The sequence below is a fragment of the Heterocephalus glaber genome, unplaced genomic scaffold, assembly GCF_053883595.1.
Source record: "Heterocephalus glaber isolate CG9 unplaced genomic scaffold, H.glaber_assembly_v1.0 deba00001532, whole genome shotgun sequence".
Classification (NCBI taxonomy): Eukaryota; Metazoa; Chordata; class Mammalia; order Rodentia; family Bathyergidae; genus Heterocephalus; species Heterocephalus glaber.
This window is the reverse complement of record NW_028258330.1, coordinates 17,112,594-17,130,978: the sequence shown is the minus strand read 5'-3', so window position 1 is coordinate 17,130,978 and position 18,385 is coordinate 17,112,594. Positions and strand designations below refer to the sequence as shown.

At 45.2% G+C, this 18,385-nt stretch overlaps 1 protein-coding gene and 1 long non-coding RNA gene across 12 annotated transcripts in view; one reads left to right on the top strand and one right to left on the bottom strand.

The window, feature by feature from the left end:
• Fermt1 (FERM domain containing kindlin 1) overlaps positions 1–10,788 on the bottom strand; it is a 33,487-nt gene extending 22,699 nt beyond the window's left edge. For 5 of the 8 annotated variants that reach the window (XR_002393467.2, XR_002393466.2, XM_087188677.1 and 2 more), the window contains exons 1-5: positions 10,640–10,788; positions 6,708–6,928; positions 4,478–4,711; positions 1,669–1,815; positions 368–581 (exon numbers count right to left, since the gene is read on the bottom strand). Coding sequence is in view for 6 of the 8 variants with exons in the window: in XM_087188677.1 (XP_087044803.1) it covers positions 368–581; positions 1,669–1,815; positions 4,478–4,711; positions 6,708–6,858 (746 nt within the window). In the remaining 2 variants the exon portion in view is untranslated. Of the gene's footprint in view, positions 1–367; positions 582–1,668; positions 1,816–4,477; positions 4,712–6,464; positions 6,563–6,707; positions 6,929–7,895; positions 8,914–9,979 lie in introns of those variants that run through there. The other 3 variants (XM_021255042.2, XM_021255043.2, XM_021255044.2) reach the window with 3 other exon arrangements.
• LOC147824659 (uncharacterized) overlaps positions 10,245–18,385 on the top strand; it is a 31,665-nt gene continuing 23,524 nt past the window's right edge. For 2 of the 4 annotated variants that reach the window (XR_015441972.1, XR_015441971.1), the window contains exons 1-2: positions 10,245–10,372; positions 15,147–18,344. This is a non-coding gene — a long non-coding RNA (uncharacterized LOC147824659). The remainder of the gene's footprint in view (positions 10,373–15,146; positions 18,345–18,385) is intronic. The other 2 variants (XR_015441973.1, XR_015441974.1) reach the window with 2 other exon arrangements.

Sequence of the window (18,385 nt, the reverse complement as noted above, 5' to 3'; positions counted from 1 at the left end):
CTCATTCATGGCGAGGAGTGGGGTTCTACAAAGACAGTGCGAGCTGTCTTTGAGACTGTGCCAAAAGGCTCACAGAGACCCAGCTCTTATAAATGGCTCTACATCCCACAAAACACTTTGCATACCTGCAGTAGCAGGGACATTCACCCATGGTAAGCCTCTGAGTTCTCCTGACTCACACATTCTGCCACACCTTTAAAGGGACTGAAGTGACCCTTCTTGCTGCCAAAGTCAGCATGGCTTTTACTAATAAAGCCCAGTTCCCAGGCCACTCAACTTAAAACCTCAACCCTGCCCCTCTCTGCGACCTCTTTCTTGCTAAGTCAACCCCAGTCCAGAGAGAAGCACAGCGGAGCCCCACGCGTACCCTGTGTTAAGCTTGGCTTTTTCCACCAGGGACCGGGGCTGGAACATATCAGCCAGTGCTTCTGGGGACTGGGGGGGCTGGCTGAAGGCGAGGATGCTGCAGCTTTGTCCTGCCAAGGGACTGTCACCAAACCACGTCACGGTGGACGACACGGGCATCCCGTTGATGGGGTCATAGGTGGGAGTCATGGTCTTGCTGTATAAGCCAGCACTTCCTGCAAGGCAAGGGAAGACATGTTCTACCCTGAGACTCAGGGTAGGAATCTTTAGTAAGGAGCTCCATACACTAAAATGAAATTTCTCTAAGTGTCGGTGCCATTTATCATAGCAGTCATGATGGTAGGGAGATTAGTTGAACACAGGTAAAGGTCTGTATTTTCAGTTCCTAGGAACTCAAAGATGTAAAGGCTTCCAAAAAATCAATACAGATGTTGAAGACCACTTCTTTTCTCATAATTGGAAGTTCTCTTATTTTGACAGAAGTCTTGACACTCTTAGAAAACTGAAAACTTGGGCCAGTGATTTAGCTCAGTGGTTCTTCCACCTGCCTCGCAAGCAGAAGGTCCCAAGTTTGATCCCTGATTACCCACCCCCCCCAAAAAAGGAAAACTCACAGAACAAAACTATTGAGTATGTCAGACAGTCCCTTAAAGAAATGGCAGAACTTGCCAATTTTAAGAATCCAGCAACTTGACCATATGGCTCAGGTTTGCATACAATACAAATACGTCTCTTACTCTTTGCAATGGAATATACTATGCAAGAAAGCCCTTAAAGTGGGACACAAGTTAGACACTTGGTTACTGTAGAATAAGAAGAAAGGGATGATACCTCTTCAGAACCCTTATCACCCTAATAAATTGAATTTAGGAAAGAATCACACAAAGAGAATCAAGAAGAGGGAAACATTTTGAGCAATCCAACTCAACTCCTGTCTAAACATTCCTCTTTTATTCCCAACCCATGGACAGTTGTACTAAAATTTTGCATTCATCAGCAACATAAGATATGCAATTATAATAATGAGTTATTAAGTATACCTGTTGAGAAAAAGGCTGAAATAAAGTGTTTTTTTTTGTACCAGGGATCAAACTCAGGACCTTGTGCTTGTGAGGCAGGTGGCAGATCCACTGAGCTAAATCCCCGGCCCTGAAATAAAGTTTTGTTATTTGTAATATTAACTGGACATCTTCTTCATCTCATCAGTCCTGCAATTTTCTTCCTCATTTGTTGAGAGAGAGCGAGCGAGATTTTCCTCTTGGGTTTTCATCTACACTTACAAATTAAAAGAACAGCTCTTACCTGGTGAACCCGAACTTGTTGGAGAACTCTCCAGGTTCAGAATATCTTCAATCACAGGCTCCTTATTGTTTTTGTCTTTCTTCTTTTTCTTCTTAATATAGTCACCAGAAGGCTTTAACAAGGAAAGTTCTTCTGATCTTCTAATATCTAAAAATAAAATACCAAATGTACTTCAGTAAAGAAAAAAAAGTAAAACTAAACGGTAAAGAGAAAATTCCTTCAGAGAGAGGCATTTTGTTCATTTGATGAGAAGTCTCAGGAAATTCCTGGGAGGTAAACAAAACTAAAGTGCATCCCGTCTGAAGAAATAGAAGGGGGGAAAAGAAGTGGCGGGAGACCCAGACTAGCCCAGTTTCTAGTTCTTCTCCTTCTTTCTTCCTGTCTTCCCTCTCTTTCCGTTTTGTGACCACCACCACGGGCCGGCCTCCCTCTTCTGTGGCCTGCAGGGCTGACTGCCCTTCTCCCACACGCCGCCGGGTCTGACATCCTCACTCCTGCACCTCTTCTTGGCCCTCCCTTTCAGTGTGTGACTTCAGTAGCCTCAAGGACATTCGTCTTGGCTTGAGGGCTCGCTCTGGTGGCTGCCCGAGGACACACAACAGTCCACAAGGTCAGGAGGACACTCAGGCTCCCTAGTATCGGCCCCCAGAGGTGCCCAAATGCCTCTGCCAGGGAGGAGGTGCTGCCCTGAGGCTGGGTCTGCGTTGTCTCCCAGAGTCTCCAGTTGCTCCCGGTGTGACCTAGTTGGTGGCACCCTTATTGGTGGCCTGCTCTTCCCAATTTCACTTTCCAACTCCCATTCCATGTCTCGGTGATGGGAAAGTGACTAAGCAACTGCTGGGTGTGATTTAATTCAACCGATCAGATGTAGAAACCCATGTTAGAAACCCCGAGAGGGTTGGGTGTGGTGGCACATGCCTGTAATACCAGGACTTGGGAGGTTGAGGCAGGAGGATCACCAGGAGTTTGAGGCCAGCCTGTGCTACATAGTGAATTCAAGGCCAGTCTGAATTATAGATTGAGATGCTGTCTCAAAAAAGAAAAGAAAAGAAATGCCAGGTGGAGCCTTAAGGCAACCATTAAGACATAAGCAGGGAAGAGGACATCTGACTGCTGCCGTTTATCTTAAAACTTCAAGTTCTTGGCCTTGGCTATGATGTGCACTTCCAGTCTGTGTGGGAAGCACCATTTTGTTGTTTTTTTTTTGGTACTGGGGATCGAACTCAGGACCTTGCACTTGCAACTCAGGCTGCGGCACCACTGAGCTAAATCCCTGGCCACTTGAAGCACCATTTTATTTAATCATTAACTTTGCTTTCAAATTTTCCTTGGACTATAACTGAAAACAAAGCGGGATTGTGTGTGTCCTTGGCCCACGCACCAGGGTCACATTGGAGGTGATGCTCTGGAATGGAAGGGTCCATTCACCGGTCACTCAGTGGTCACGAGGCAGCTCATGTGCTCCAGGGCGGAGGGACACAGACCTGCCCAGGACCTGCTTTCTGCCCGGCCCTATTTCATGCCATCCCCACCCTCACTGTCCAGCACTGGAATTCTCAACCCTGCTGACACTGTCCCCCTTTTTCTCTTTCTATATCCTATATCCTTTTCTTACTTTTCACATGTGTTGGCTCATTTCCCCCCAGCACTTGTCACACCACTTAGCCCTTGGTAGGTGCTCCATAAATACTTGTAAGTGAGTGAATGAAGGGCTCTATAATTCAACAAATGAGACAGATGACCCACAGAAATATATGTAGTTATCTATTCTGTGTTCAAAAGCTCACTTTTGGCTTTGGTACCAAAGAAGATATCTATATTCTTTCAAAAAATATAAAATATTAACTTTCTTTTTTGGGGGGAGGTTGAGACAGTGTCTCATTCTGTACTTCAAGCTGGCCTTGGACTCATTACGTAGCCCAGGCTGGGCTCGAACTCTCAGCAATCTTCCTGCCTCAGCAGTGCTGGGATTATGGTCTAAAATATTAACTTTCAGTCCAGTGTGGTGGCTCACACTTGTAATTCCAGCTACTTGAGAGGCTGAGGCAGGAGGATCTCAGATTTGAGACCAATCTGGGAAAGATAGCAAAACCTTGTCTCAAGATAAAAATTAAAAAACATGTAGCTCAAAGGTAGAGCACCCTGGGTTTATCCCAGTACCATAAAATAAATAAAACATCAAGACCTTTACAGCACAAAGCTCCCTTGTTTTATGGAACATTGTAAAGAAGAAGGTCAGGGTTGTTTCTCAATTCTACTTTGGGACAGCAATCCATAAAGAATTCGGCTTCAGGGCCAGGGATTTAGCTCAGTGGTTCCGCCACCTGCCCTGCAAGCGCAAGGACCCAAGTTCAATCTCAGGTACCAAAAAAAAAAAAATCGGCTTCCACTCACAAGTGACTGTTGCAGATAGTTGTTTACTGAACCAGGTGTTTATGAAGCAGTTAAGACACTTCAACACCATCAACTCGAAAATAATACGCACTAACACCAGCTCTTACAATGATGAAGGATTTAATACAACCCTCTCCTCCTTGGTCTAAAACATAATAATAATTTGAGTATAGCTTGGGGACATGAATTTTTGGGCAACTTTAATGGTTTGTCCTTCTATTTACAAATGTCTTTTGAAACTGCTTTGAGCTGGGTGGAAATGAATGTTAACCCATATATGTGGCTGTGGGACGCAGACTGGGCTTATAGCTGCTAGGCAAGGGGTGCTCCCTCACCAGGGGCGCCAGGCCAGCATGAAGCAGTGTTCTTCTCTGGTTCCTTGCTGAGAGTCTAAAGGGCCGGGGCTGGTACTCACTCAGGGCTCTGCAGATGTCGCTGATGGCTCTGAACACCACGGCTGAGAAGCTGATGCGCATCCGCACCGTCTTCAGGTTGGGCAGGCGGAGGCGCAGCATCTTGTGCTGAGGGGTGAAGAGAAGCCTGGCATCGGCCTGCACCCCACATTTGTCCAGGGTCCAGTGGGTTTTCAGAAGCCAGCAATGCTTCTGCTCCCACCACAGAGCGAAATCTGACCAGTCTTGGGCAATGTCTGCAAATATTGGAAGCACAGTCAGGTAAAAAGACAGAGCCGACCCAGCAGAGGTGCCTGGAGTCCACTTCCTTGGGTGCAAAACCCAAAATCAACAGCTGATCTTTAGCTCTGCACCTCTTTGCAGTCCAGGACTCAACAGTCCTTGGCTTCTTTCGAGAGTCTCCCAAGTGGGGCAAGGAGAAAACAGTGGAACTCTACCTCCATGCACATTGAAATACTGAAGGAACAGAAGTCTGAACTTTCTGTTCAGGATGAACGCTAAACTCTTTGTTCTAAAACCCCTGTGTTGCTGGCATTCTGGGAAAGTCCAAAGTATTTGGTTTTTTAAAATCAATCTTATTCCTCTTGTAGAAATGTACCTTTGTACCACTGGATGCCCAGGAAGTGCACACAGGGCCAGAAGGTAACATTTAACTTCACAGCCACCACCCCTTCTCTCCTGGCAGCATCACTACAGCCCCAGTTCTGAAGCAGTGACACTGAAGGGGGTTTTACAGCTTGTGTCTAGATGTCCCCCCAAAGCCTCATGTGCTCATAGGTGGGGCTTTTTGGAGCTGGCTGGATCTAGGGCATGTGATACTAGTATTAAGGGTGTGTAGTGCTAAATTAGCTCACTGACTGAAATTAGCACAGTTCTGGGTGACACCACCCAAAAGGCTAGTAACCTGGATGGGATAAAAGGCAAAGGCGGGCTGCTGACTGCTGCTTCAGTGACTCCTGTCTGCTCTGCCATGGACTGTTTCTCCTCTGCAATGTCCCTCTTCCATGTCACCCTGCCTTGAAGCCAGACACCTATGGAGTGAAACCGCTACAAACTGTGAGCTGAAATAAGCCTTTCCTCCTTTAACTTTGGGTGTTGAGTATTTTGTCCCACCAATGACAAAAGTAACTAAGCCTGTAGTCCCAGCACTCAGGAGGCTGAGGTAGGATGACTGCTGTGAATTCAAGGCCAGCCTGAACTACATAGCAAGACCCTGGCTCAAAAAACAAAACAAAATAAAACAAAGTAAGATAAATGAATAAACTGTGGTAGATTCACATATATTATATATACAATGTTGTCATATTATACAGCAATGAAAACATGAACTAAAACTACATGTAACAATATGAATAAATCTCTCCGACATAATGTTGAGTGAAAGAAAATCTGTGCAAGTATATCCCATATAATTCCTTTTATATGCAATTCAAAAACAAGCCAAGTTATTCTTGGTGTTAGCAGCCAGGACAGTGGTTACCCTGTGCAGTAGTGACTGGGAGAGGTCAGGTATGGGATCTGGCTAGGAGAACAGGTAATGGTCTATCTTGATCTGGGTGATGGTTACATGACTTAAAATCAGTGAACATGTGCCCTTAGAAGTGCACTTTGCCTATGTATTTTGTATTTCAGTTAAGGGTTACCTAAAAAAAGACTTTATCTCATTGGTGTAAATGAAAAGCCATCATATGAAAGGCTTAAAAAGGTAACATAAGTACAAAGAAAACAGAAAGCTATTACAGTCTAGGTCCAATAGTATTGACTCATTGTGCATTGTTGTCTGATGTGAAACCTGCTCCGTCTTCATTTATTAGGTATAGCAGCCCATGGTAAGGGTGATCAGATACCTTAGCGTCAAGCTGACTTATCTCCAAGCAACCAAATGTTAGCAGAGACTCAGCACTTTAGTCTAATGCCATCACCTAAAGTCACCTGAAATGTCAGAAATGGAATAGGCACTGTCTTTGTGGAAGTACAGCTGATACCCACTGGGGAGCGTCTGATGGTCCCCCATAGACTCAGCTGTACAAAGGTAGTTGGGGTTTAGCTTGAGGCTCCTGCAGGGTTCTCTTTTGCACCTCTTCTTCCTGGGAGAGACAGAGGGTCAACGAGGAGGTACCTGCTTTCTGGGCATGGGGAGGTGGATGAGCAGAGAGACCTGTGATCAGGTGGGCTGATCAGCCAGGAAGTGGGGATGTGATGGAGAGGAACCACCAGGAAAAGCCAACTTACTGATCTCCTCCACCAGCTTGAGCATCACGCCTCCCACATGCAGGTCCCCAGACACCCTTAGCGTGATGTCCCGCTGCTCCTCTGAGTTTGGGTGGTCAACTCGGACCACGAGCTCCCAGGATGCAGGTGTGAAGTCACTGGAGGAGAGCATTTTGACCCAGGCAGTGTCTGCTGCGTAAGAGGCAGACCCAGTCAGACGGAGGAGGACACACTAGGAGACCCTGCAAAGCAAAACTGGTTTTTATTTTTGGTTTTCATTTTAGCTTCTTCTTCAAAAATTCTGCAGGGCTTCTGGTGCCCAGACAGTAAATTCAGTAGCTTAATTATAAAGACAACAGCTCTTATAAAGGCAATAGACCATAGCAATCCTCCATAGATTTTTAAAAAATCAACTTTCATTGAAGTATAATTTACATACAATCATGCACAGATTTTAATGTATACACATTCATTTCATTTTGTTGTATGAAAATTATCCCTCAAAAAAGTTGATTTTAAACAAGAATGTCTTAAACCTTTCTCTATCTCTAATATTGTTAACAGATGTGTATTACAGCAAGTTCCTGACTTACGAACAAGTTCTGTTCCAGCAGAATGGTCATAAATCGGATTTGTTTTTAAGTCCAACACATTGAGTCTTATATACCTTTGACACAAATATACACTGTAAAGCATAAAAAAACCAAACACATACACAAACACACTAACTCCCCAGTTGTACTATTGTACACTATCGCACTGTACAGTAAGCACACAGCAGCACAACTGGAACAATGCTGGGCAGATGTGAGCTGCAATTTGATTTGGTTCTCGTCCAATTCACTTTGCTACCAGAATCAAAGAAAGAATCGAGTTTGTGAACCGAGGCACTGCTCTTCTGTGATTTGTTTGCATCTCTGAATGTGAATGTTTCTAACGTGTCTGTGAAAGTTTGAAACTTGAAAGTTCATAAATCAGGGACTTACTGTAATTCATCCCTCCCATAGATACTGACATCTGGTATGAAAGCTCAAAAGCTCAAAAAATAAAAATAAAAATGTAGCAAAATAATTTTGATCTCATTCATTATTTCACCTTAAATGAATATAATGATAGACTTTATTAATAATTATTGCCATGCATTTGATTTAGTTAGATTATTGTTTTATGCCTTATAAAGATTGACATGAGCCAAGTGGTGGTGCACACCTGTAATCCCAGCGCTGTGGGAGGCTGAGGCAGGAGGATCAGTTTGAGTCCGGCCTGGGCAACTTAAAGAGTTAGTAAGACCAAGCTTTCAAATAAAAAACGAAAAAGGGCTGGGATGTAGCTCAGTGCAAAGGCCTTGGGTTCAGTCTCCAGCCCCGAAAAAAAGAAAAGGATTTGTAAATGAATCAGTGAAGCTTTTGGATACACTTTTGGCAAGAGATTGAAAGACAGGGGTGACATCCAGCAGAAAAGCTCACTCCCCAAAGTGCTGGTGAGGGCAGCGTCAGCCTGCTTCAGAGGGCAAAAGGAGCATCGGAATCCAAAACTGGCAGAATTTAAACAAAATTTGAGATGTCAGCTCTCTCTTTGAAACAAACAAATGATACTACCAAAGGGCATTGTTTGAAAGATTTAAAACAAAAACCATGCAAACGACTAAATTCATCTTTTTTTTTTGTTTGTTTTAAACTTTACTATGTAGCAGTAGCTCGTGAGAAATCCTGTTTTCTTCAGACCAACACTGAGAAACACCAGTGCACACGGGGAGGCAGGCAGGGCTTCTCCAGCTGCCAGTCTCAGACCGTGCAGGGTCCTCATGTGGCCAGGGGGGGCCAGAGCCCCACAGGGCTAACCAGCCCGGAGGGTTACCTGACTGCTCAGCTTTGAGTCACAGCCGCCAAGTGAAAAATTAACTCCAAGACTCAGTTCCTCCCTTCAGCCTCCCAGATCAACATCAAACTGGGGATTATGACGGCATCTGAGGAACGTTATTTTTACAACCAACAATAACTAAACCAACGGTGTCACACCAGCTACGAGTTCACTTGAAAAGGCACTTTGTAAGCACTAAGGGAATCTCAAAACACACTCAACAGATAAATCGAATATTGCAAATCCATCAACTGATTACTACACATCCCAGCAGGGTTAGGGCAGAGTTGATGTTTGAGTCAAATTCAGAAACTCAGAAGTAATTCTTACGTAGTGGTTTTATGACTGGAAGGATCCCAAGGCTGCACCCCATTACCTCTCACTGCATGAGCCCAGGCGCTCCCCCCCCCCCCCATCGAGGGCGGGCGTGATCACAGGGCCCACCCACCGCCCTCTGTCGTCGTAGCCTGCGGTACCATTTTCCCGTGAGGCGATCTGCATTAGCTGCTGTCTTTCTGTTGTCTCCTTCCTGCTTTCAGGAATCTTCGTTAAGCATGAGGAACCCAGCTCCGAGCTCTGAAGTCACTCGGGTGAGACGTGTTGCCCAGAGAGGAACACGGCTTTCTCACTCCAAAGCCTTATTCACCAGGCTGGGCTGTGTCCTTGCTAATTAAGACGAAGGAGCTAAACTCCCTGAGGCCTTTACTGAGCACGTCGCTCAACGCAATGTTTCCCAGTAGGGGCACAATAAAGAAACCTTTCATAATCAGACTCAAACTCAGCCTCTAACTGTTTGTCAGAGCCTAAAATTTCTAAAATGTTACTGTCTGAGGTTTCATTTAAAAAATATTTTGTACCTAAAGAAAATAGCCTTCCTTTAAGGTGACTGTTTTCCAGTGATCAGATACAAGGTCTTCTAACCTGGGGACCAGACGCTTCTCCCACAGGCCAGAGATGGAGAGTCCTTCGCATTGAAAATTCCACCCCAAATTGGGCAATCTGGTTTCCCCACATTCCTTTCCTATCATTCTGCGCCTTCCTTTCCGAAGGAACTTCTGGAGGGCAGCAAGCTGTTACTTGTAGGGAACAGCAAACTTGAGCCGGGGAGAACCAAGGAGGCCAAAGCGAGAATCCCAGAAAGTCAGAGGGAAGAAAGGGTAGCGGAAAGAAGCCTCGACCTTCCTCTGTTGGATCAGAGGTGCCCCGTGGCCAGGACTACTCGGTCTGTCTTTGGCCATGCTCGGTGTCTGTCTGTCCATTATGCTGCAATGCTGGGTGGACAGAAACCTATCCCTGCCCGTCAAGGGCCAGGAAATCATTTCTAGTTCAACACCTACCTTGACCTGCCAAGGGCTGCAGCAAGGACGGGACAGGGGTCTCAAGCCAGGACAGTGCCCATCCCAGGCTCCCGACCCCAGCCCCCGAGCACCCACCTCCTGTCCGTCCAGCCTGGCGGCCGCGCACGTGAACAGCTGCTCCCCTGAGACCTGGGCAGAGGCCACCCAGGCGGAGCCCGGCGGGACGCGGGCGGGTGCACTGTCTGGGCCCCAGCGACACTGCGAGGCCCGGGCGGCGCGGCGGACAGGCGAGGGCACGCCCAGCTCGGCCTGCTGGGTCTTGCTCCCTCGGGGAGGAGGAGGCGCAGCCTGCAGCTTTTAAGGGCCTGTGGTGGCCAAAGGCAGCCCTGAGACAGGAGGGCGGGGAGCGAGCCCTGGAACGCGGGATCACCACCCACCCCCGGCCTCTCCTGCGACCTCCCATCACGCCTCCGTCAGAGGCCGCCTCCAGCTCGCTCGGCGTCCCCAGGCGCACCGGGAAGAGCCCAGGTGATTAAGGTCCCCGCTTCCCTTGCCCTCCGGGCACTCGCATTGCTCAGACCCTGGGGCGTGCAGGCTGGGAGACTCTCTTCCTGGCTGGAACGACTGCGTTGCTTTGCAAGGAGCCTGGAGCACCCAGCCGGGTGGGAGAGACCGAGGCGACTCATAGCTGAGTCAGAGCGGGATGTGAATCCCCAGCAGGGCGAGGTGCAAGGACGGAAGACCTCGAGAGACCCGAGGCTGGGCCACGTCTGGGCCTCGTCTGCTGTGGCTCACCTCAGGCTCTCCACTCCGTCTGCTGGTCACCTTGCTATTGGATTCGTTTCCAAAGAGCAAGGCCACCCAGGAAGGGCAGGTGACTTTGGGCGATTTGCACAACCGCTCCACGCCCCCTTCCGCCCCCTTCCTTCACCTGGGGGAGGGTTGTGGACGGTTTGCTACTTGCGGGGTGGAGCTGGGCCCGGGTGGTGCTGGCCAGGTAAACATTAATGGGCATGGGGGACAAAGGAGGTGCCGAATAGCGTGCTCTGCTAGTTACAGCTAAATGAGAAAAACTTCCCTTAGTATACACTCATAGCTAAATGAAGAGACTTCCTGTGTAACGCATTTCCAGTATTTGTTAGTTCTCAGACCCAAAGTGATCCTGCACAGCACAGGGACATGTTAAGGTTACACATTGTGCACATACACCACCTAGTATTTTTTTTTTTTTTTCCAAAACAAGGTTTATGGCATTCTTGGGGGCCGGGGCCTATGTCTGATGATATCAGCAAGGGCAACATTCTTTAAAGACCCTCCCTCCTTGGGTGAGTCCTGATTTAGATTAGAACTTTTTCTTTCACAATTTCCTTCCTAGGTTTCTTGATTAAGGCCCCTCAGGGAACATAGGCCAATTGAAAAGAACAGAAAGACACTTTTGAGATATTGACATTCCAAAGTAACTTCTAGGAAAAGTGTCACTAAGTGTGTACATCAGGTAAATGAAGTGGTGATAACCATCCTGATTCCCCAGGAGTGAGGCAGTGTACAGGAAGACAGCCAAACTTGTACTCCATGCAGATGTCTCTGTGGCATGCCTGCCTTCCTGCTTGAAGGTGTAACTGTGTATTTGACTTACAATAAACTCTACCTGTACTTCTGCACAGCTGCCTATGTGTCTTGACTGAAGTCTTTCATCAAAGGCCCAAAGAACTGAGGACCAGGGTGAGGGGCTGGTTCTTCACAGCATCAGGACTGGCTTCCTGGTGACAGTAGAAAAAGCAGACATAAAAATGATGGTTTCCTCATCTGTAAAATGGGTGGGTAGAAGGAACTCTCTCCCTTTTATGAAGTCATAGAACCACCACTCTGAGCCTGTAATTTAATTTAGCAAATTTAGCTTATTTATTCATTTAGCCACTGTATTAGCCAGGCACTGTGCTAGATATTGTACTTGCCGAAAGTATGTAGATTAACTAGGCACAGACTTTTTCTTCCAGTTGTAAGATGTGAAGAGAGAAGACAGATGCATTGGGGAGTATGAGAAAAGACTTCAGCAAGGAAGTGATTTTTAAATTTCTTTATTCAACAAGCATTTTAAAAATAGCTTTTGAACTGAGGCTCACTGTGACATTTTCATAGATACATGTAACATATTTTGATAATATCCATTCCCATTGCTATCCTCTCTTCCCCTCTCCTCCCCTCTCCTCCTGCTCTCCTTTCTCTTGCCTTATAGTCAAGGAAGTGATTTTTGAGACAATTTGAAGCTTTGGATAAGATCTCGATAGTGACCCATATAACCTGTAGTTTCTATAAAAGGTATTTTTGGCTAGCAGGTAGTTATTGTGCATCAGGTAACAAAAGGGTGATGGATATATAAAGAGGAGCTATATCTCTTTACCATAAAATCTCACATGTTTATGGGGCAAATACTGAAGTAATATCTATTATCAGTCACCCACACACTGATAAACTGACTTATGAGTTAGTGTCTTCAAAAGGAAGATGTGTCTGTCTTATCATGTAGGCTGTGAGTAGACTGAACTGGATGAGAAATGTGGTCATGTTCCATAGGACAAAAGGGAAATACTCATGCTCATAGCAAAACAATTTGTAATAGCTATATTATGGAAGCAGCCTGTGTGCTCATCAACAGATGGATAAACAAAATGTCATAGGGCTTGGGATTTAGCTCAGTGGTGCTGAGCCTGCCTTGTAAGCACAAAGTCATGAGTTTGATCCCTGGGAACAAAAAAAAAAGAAAAGAAAAGAAAAGAAAATGTCACACACACACACACTGGAGTACTACTCAGCCATAAAGAAGGATAAATTTGAGTCATTTGTAAGACAGTGGATACACCTCGAGCCCATAATGCTAATTGAAATAAATCAACAGGTTAAATATCTCATAGTTTCTCTTATATGAGAGATGCAAAATATAGAAAATCTAAAGAGGGACATAAGAGAAAGATGATTGGAAACAAAGAGATAGACTTTGTGGAGATGAAAAGGGGACCTGGGAAAAGGGAGAGACAGGAGGGAGGAGAGAGGAAGGGAAGTAAAAATGTTCAAGATGCAACATGGGGCCGGGGATTTAGCTCAGTGTTTCCATCGCCTGCTGCGCAAGCACAAGATCCCGAGTTCGATCCCCGGTACCAAAAATAAATAAATAAATAAAAAGATGCAACATGTATATGTGCCAATTCCCCATGATGAATACAGTCATTATATATAGCAAACATATACTAACAAAATATAAATTTCTGGCTACATTTAACTTGTTAAACACAAGCTGCTTTCTTCCTCTAGCACCGTTCCATTTTCACTAAATGAGCTCTCAAAGTTCAGAAAATTTAAAATATTCATCCTATAATTTAGCTAGAATGAGAAAGTTGCTTGAAGGAGAAGAAAGGTGCAGTTTCTTTCCTGACCAATGGATGGTTTTATTGGAAGAAATGAACAGGCTGCTACCCAGTGTAAGTTTTGTCATGAAGTCTTCAGTTTATCAACTGCCTCAAGTCTGGCAACTCAGCAAAATAGGCAACAGTCACCTAAAATGTAATTTTATTTCCTCTGGGTCCTTGGGACACACAAAGTGGGAGCTGTTCTTGCTGTGTAGAGGACTTGTTTGGCTCAATGCAAAGAACTGCAATGTGCTTATTATAGATATGCTCTCCTTTCCATTGAGATGGTTTCTCTTACTTTCTACTCCCAGGCAAGTTCTCCAACGCTCTCCTCACCAGGGCGGAAAGGGTGTGTCCCGATGCGTCTACAGACTCTGGACTAAGTCAGGGAGGAAGAACAAAGAGGAGCAAAAAAGCCTTCATTGGAGGCAAGTTGGAGCCACCATGGAGAAAGAGAGAAACAAGAAACATGGTTCTCTTCTCCTATCCCCACCCCCCAATCCATTTTAATCAAAAGATGCAAAGGAGGACACGGTGATAATTAAGTCTTCCTCCCACCCATGATTATAAAGTTCCCTTTCCTGGAGATAATAGTTACTTATTCCTCTGGAACCTCCCAGAGCTGGTCTATGCATGCAGACTAGTTTTGCTTCTTAAACTAGTAATAGGAGACCAAATACATTGTTCTGCATTTCACTTTTTTTCACTTTAGAATATCTAGCAGGTATCTGACATAGACACAGTTGCTCATCATCATTGGAAAGTCCTCCTTAATGTTTGTGGAAATCCCTGTTTTTATCCCAGACTAGTAGTCAGGACTCAATTTCCCAACTTCCCTTGCAGCTAGGACACTGGCCTATGACCTCTCTTTCTTTTTTTTAAAATCCTGAGGCTTTATTGTTTTTTTGGTATCAGGGATCAAACTGGGAACCTTGTGCCTGCAAGGCAGGTGTCAGAACCACTGAGGTAAATCCCCGGCCCCTATGACCTCTGTTTCTTTATTCAGATACTTGGGAGTAAGGTGCATGGGCAGGAAGTGTTTGGAATGTCCATCTTTCCTGACTGGGATAGTGGCAGGAGCGACCAACTTTGGTGGTAGCAGTGCCAGTGGGTTCCTGGAGGCCAGGTTGAAGTTCTGAAGGAGACAGGACATCAGTGCTGGCTGGTGGCAGTAGCAAGTGCAGTAACGTCATGGTCAAATGCAGCAGTGGCGAGTCCGCCCTCAGGCCGGTTCTCCAGCTACATTTCAGAGGTGGTTCTTGAAGTTCATCCCCTGGGCTCCTCCTCTTGTTATCCCCAAAGATTCTATGGGCATAGTATTTTTGCCTTAATTATTTTTCGGCTTCACTTAGCCACAATGGATCCTGTCATTTGTTCCTGATATAGAATTTGGTCCCTGTAAGTGAGGTTAACAGCAGGCGGGGCTTCAGACAAGGAGAGGAAAATCACTGCAGGCTGGAGAGGTGGTGGCTCTTGTTGTACAGTGGCAAAATGTTTGTTCATGTTATCACATACAATAATTTCAGATGCAGATTGCAAGCTAATGGAGGCTGTAGTATTGTGTCCAGAACATTGAGAGGATATCTTTTGTTTTCCCTTTGGGGACAAGCAGAGTCTCCAAACTTCCCTAGGCCAGATGAATGGACAGAATAAACAGTCTCAGACACCTGGAGGCCAGGGTCCAGCTTTGGTTTCCACAGGGAAAGGAGGGAATGGAAGATGGCTGGGAATGACAAAGCAAGCCTGATACTACCCCTTCCCAACCAACTTATGAAGATCCCAAGGTGACTTTATCAGTCAGGGCCTTCTGGAAGGGGCCTTTGGACTCCAGTTCCCATGTGTCCCTGAATCTCTGCACCTTTTCTAAGCACTGTCTTCCATGTCTTCTTTCTTCTAAGGAATATTGTTTTGGGAAGGAGATGGTTCTTGGAGTATGGACGGGGACACACGGCCTTGCTTGCTTAGCAGGAATTGAGGATGTCGCAGTTACTTCAGTCCTTGACCACTGGGGGGCATGAGTTCAAGCCTGCAATGTCTGAGTCCCCCAGGCAGGCCGTGCAGCAGTGAGCTTTTGGTGAGCAATTTCTATGCCCCAGGTACAGTACCTTGTTTTTCACATGCATTATCCCACTTCCTCCTCCTAAGCTGAGAGAGAACATCATTTTACAGACCCCAGGAAATGGAATTAACTGAAGCAATCTGCACAGGGTCCCCAGGGGCTAAATGGCAAAAGGAGGGTTTGAATTTACCCCTACTTAACTCTCAAACCAGGGCTCTCAGCAGCTCACAGGATTGCACACACATGCAGTGTGTCTTTTGTAAAATTCCAATCGTATGTAGTTGAATTTCTGGCAGCTTTTGAAGCTATATTGCCATAATGAGAGCTCTAACTCTGCCAGGATGGCTGGCTCAGCGTTCACCGAGGGAGGGGACTTTCTGTCTCCCCACCCTTGTCTAGGCTCTTCCCTCCTTCTGGACTGCCCCTCCTCTCCTTTCTTCATGGTTAATTCCTACGCTTCTGTTAAGAAATCACTCTGCAGGGCCGGGGTTTTAGCTCAGTGGTTCCGCTGCCTGCCTCGAAAGTGCAAGGTCCCGAGTTTGATCCCTGGTACCAAAAAAAAAGAAAAAGAAATCACCCTGCAGGTGGCAAGGCTATGGCAACTGTTGGAAGAAGTGGAAACTTTAACTTGGAATCAAGATCGACACTGTACCTATTATATGGAACTGGACCATTCGTTACCAAACTGAGATTTGTTTTTCAATGGCCAGTGGTATTTGGAGCACTTTCATGGTATAAGAAGGCCCAGATGTCTCATGAAAGCTGTTCTGACTTTTCTCCATGGAGAGGAAAAGGAATGGCTTTTTTGTCTAAAAAGGCAGAAATAGAAACCAAGAAAATAGGTGGTTTTTTGAAGGGTATTGCGTGAGTCTTGCTTGGTCAACTTATTGGTCTACTCTAACCAGCTAGATTTTATTATGCTTTTTTTAAAAAAATTTTTTTAAATTTTTGGTACCAGGGATCGAACTCAGGTCCTTGCGCTTGCGCAGCAGGCGGCAAAACCACTGAACTAAATCCCTGGCCTTATCATGCTTATTTTAACGATGAAGAAATTAAAACTTATTGGTGATTAATATTTTTCCAAAATACCAAATGAGATTACAGGGTGTATCAGTCAGTATTTACTAGAGAAACAGATATAACACAAGATATATAAATATATAAGAAGTTACAAGACTGGCTTACAATGGCCACCCACAGGGTTGGATGAGGAAGAGTGCAGAGGGTCTGTCTGCACTCAGGAGACCAAAGGATTTAGTTGAAGGTCTGGAGCTCACTACAGAGTGAGTCCTGTGTGAGTCCACATCAGGGGTCTGTGATAGAAGGCTGAAGAGGCTACACCAGAAGGCTGAAGGATCCCTGCCAGAAGCTGAAGAGTCTGTGCTGGAAGCCAGGAGATGACACCTAAGGTGAAGGCCAAGACTGGAGCTTCTCAGAAGAAACTGAAGCAGCTCTGTCCTTCCTCATTTCCTCTTGATACCATCTAGGTGAGGAGCCATCCTAGGATGGGTCTTCCGAACTCTAGGGTATGGAATTGCTGAGCCTATTTAGTTAAGCTTCTTTTAACTAAACTTCTCAAGTTGACACGATCTACTATCACACAGGGCTTTGTGTTATTTGGATATACCTGCTTTCATTTAGTCTAATGCTTATACTATCTGCATTTCCCTCCTAACATCGGTCTGTGCTAAATCTTTTTTTTTTCCTTTTTTGGAGACAGAGCCTCACTATGTAGCCCAGGCTGGCCTTGAACTTGCTGCAAATCCTCCTGCTTCAGCCTCCTAAATGCTGGGATTACAGGTGTGTGGCACCACAGCTGGCAAATCTGTGCTAGATCTTTGTGTATGTGCTTTATTACTTCCTTAAGACAAGTTCTTATGAAATTGGCCAAAGATTATGTGTATTTCAAGAGCTTTGGGATGATTGCCAAATGTCTTAACAAAGAGATCTTACCTTTTAATATTCTCTTCAGCCATATGTCAGAGGACCTTTAGGATTATTGTTTATTGCTATTATATTTGTTTGTGATCAAATATTTGGACTGTCTTAAGTGTTCTGACAGCCTTTGGGATCCTCCTTTGGACCCATAAGTGAAATTGAGTGGGAATGTATGGCAAGCAAGCACAAATGCAATAATAATAATGCATGTGTTTATTGTCGTACAGTTTACATTTTCCCATACCTGAGTTCAAGGCTTTTCAAACTGTAATGTTATGGGAAGCACCCGGGATCTTGTTAAAGTGCAGATCCTGCATCAGGAGGTCTGGTTTAGGGGCTGAGAATCTGCATCTAACTCACATTCCCAGGCTGCAGACTGTAGTTTGAATAATTAAGCTTAGTTCGTCTTACTTCCTGGAATATTCTAACCAGGTAGATTTTATCATGCTTATTTTAACGATGAGGAAATTAAAACTCAGGTTAAGTAACTTGTCCAAAACATTAACTGCAACCAGCTTGGAGCTTATGTTGCATTCATTCATTTATCCCTGCACTCATTTGCTTCTTCAGACAACTGTGGATATAGGAGTGAGTGAAATCAAGTCCTTGCCTTTGAAGAACTTGTCTTCTGGTGAAGAAGACTGACAGTAGAGTATGTAAAAACAAATAGAACACAATTTAAGGTTATAACAACGTTTAAAAGGAAACTAAGCCAGGGTGAGGGGTTGATTATAAACCAGAGGGGTGTTCTGAATCTCAGGTTTACTGCTTGGTCCTCCTTCATCAGAGATAGGGCCATGGCTGTTGGGTAACACTTTGTAATTGATGTTTGGCTTTCACATTCCTTTCCCCTGCTTAAGTCTCACAATAACCACGTGATAAGTTTAGAGCAAAGATTCAACATGATCTAATAGGTGAACCTTGGTAGCTTCTTGAACTAAAATACTTTGGGCAAGAGGCAACTTCATTAAGCAAAATGTAGTTGGAAAGTACGTTTTGTTTTCATCTAAGATAACCAAGGAACTCTTTGGCCTCTTCTTGTCCATGTCACCCCTGGAGGTTGATGGAGAAGGGGCTCTGGAGCCGTGACTGGGGATGGGTAAGTGACACATCCAGCCCTCTGTTCTGGAGGATTGGGTC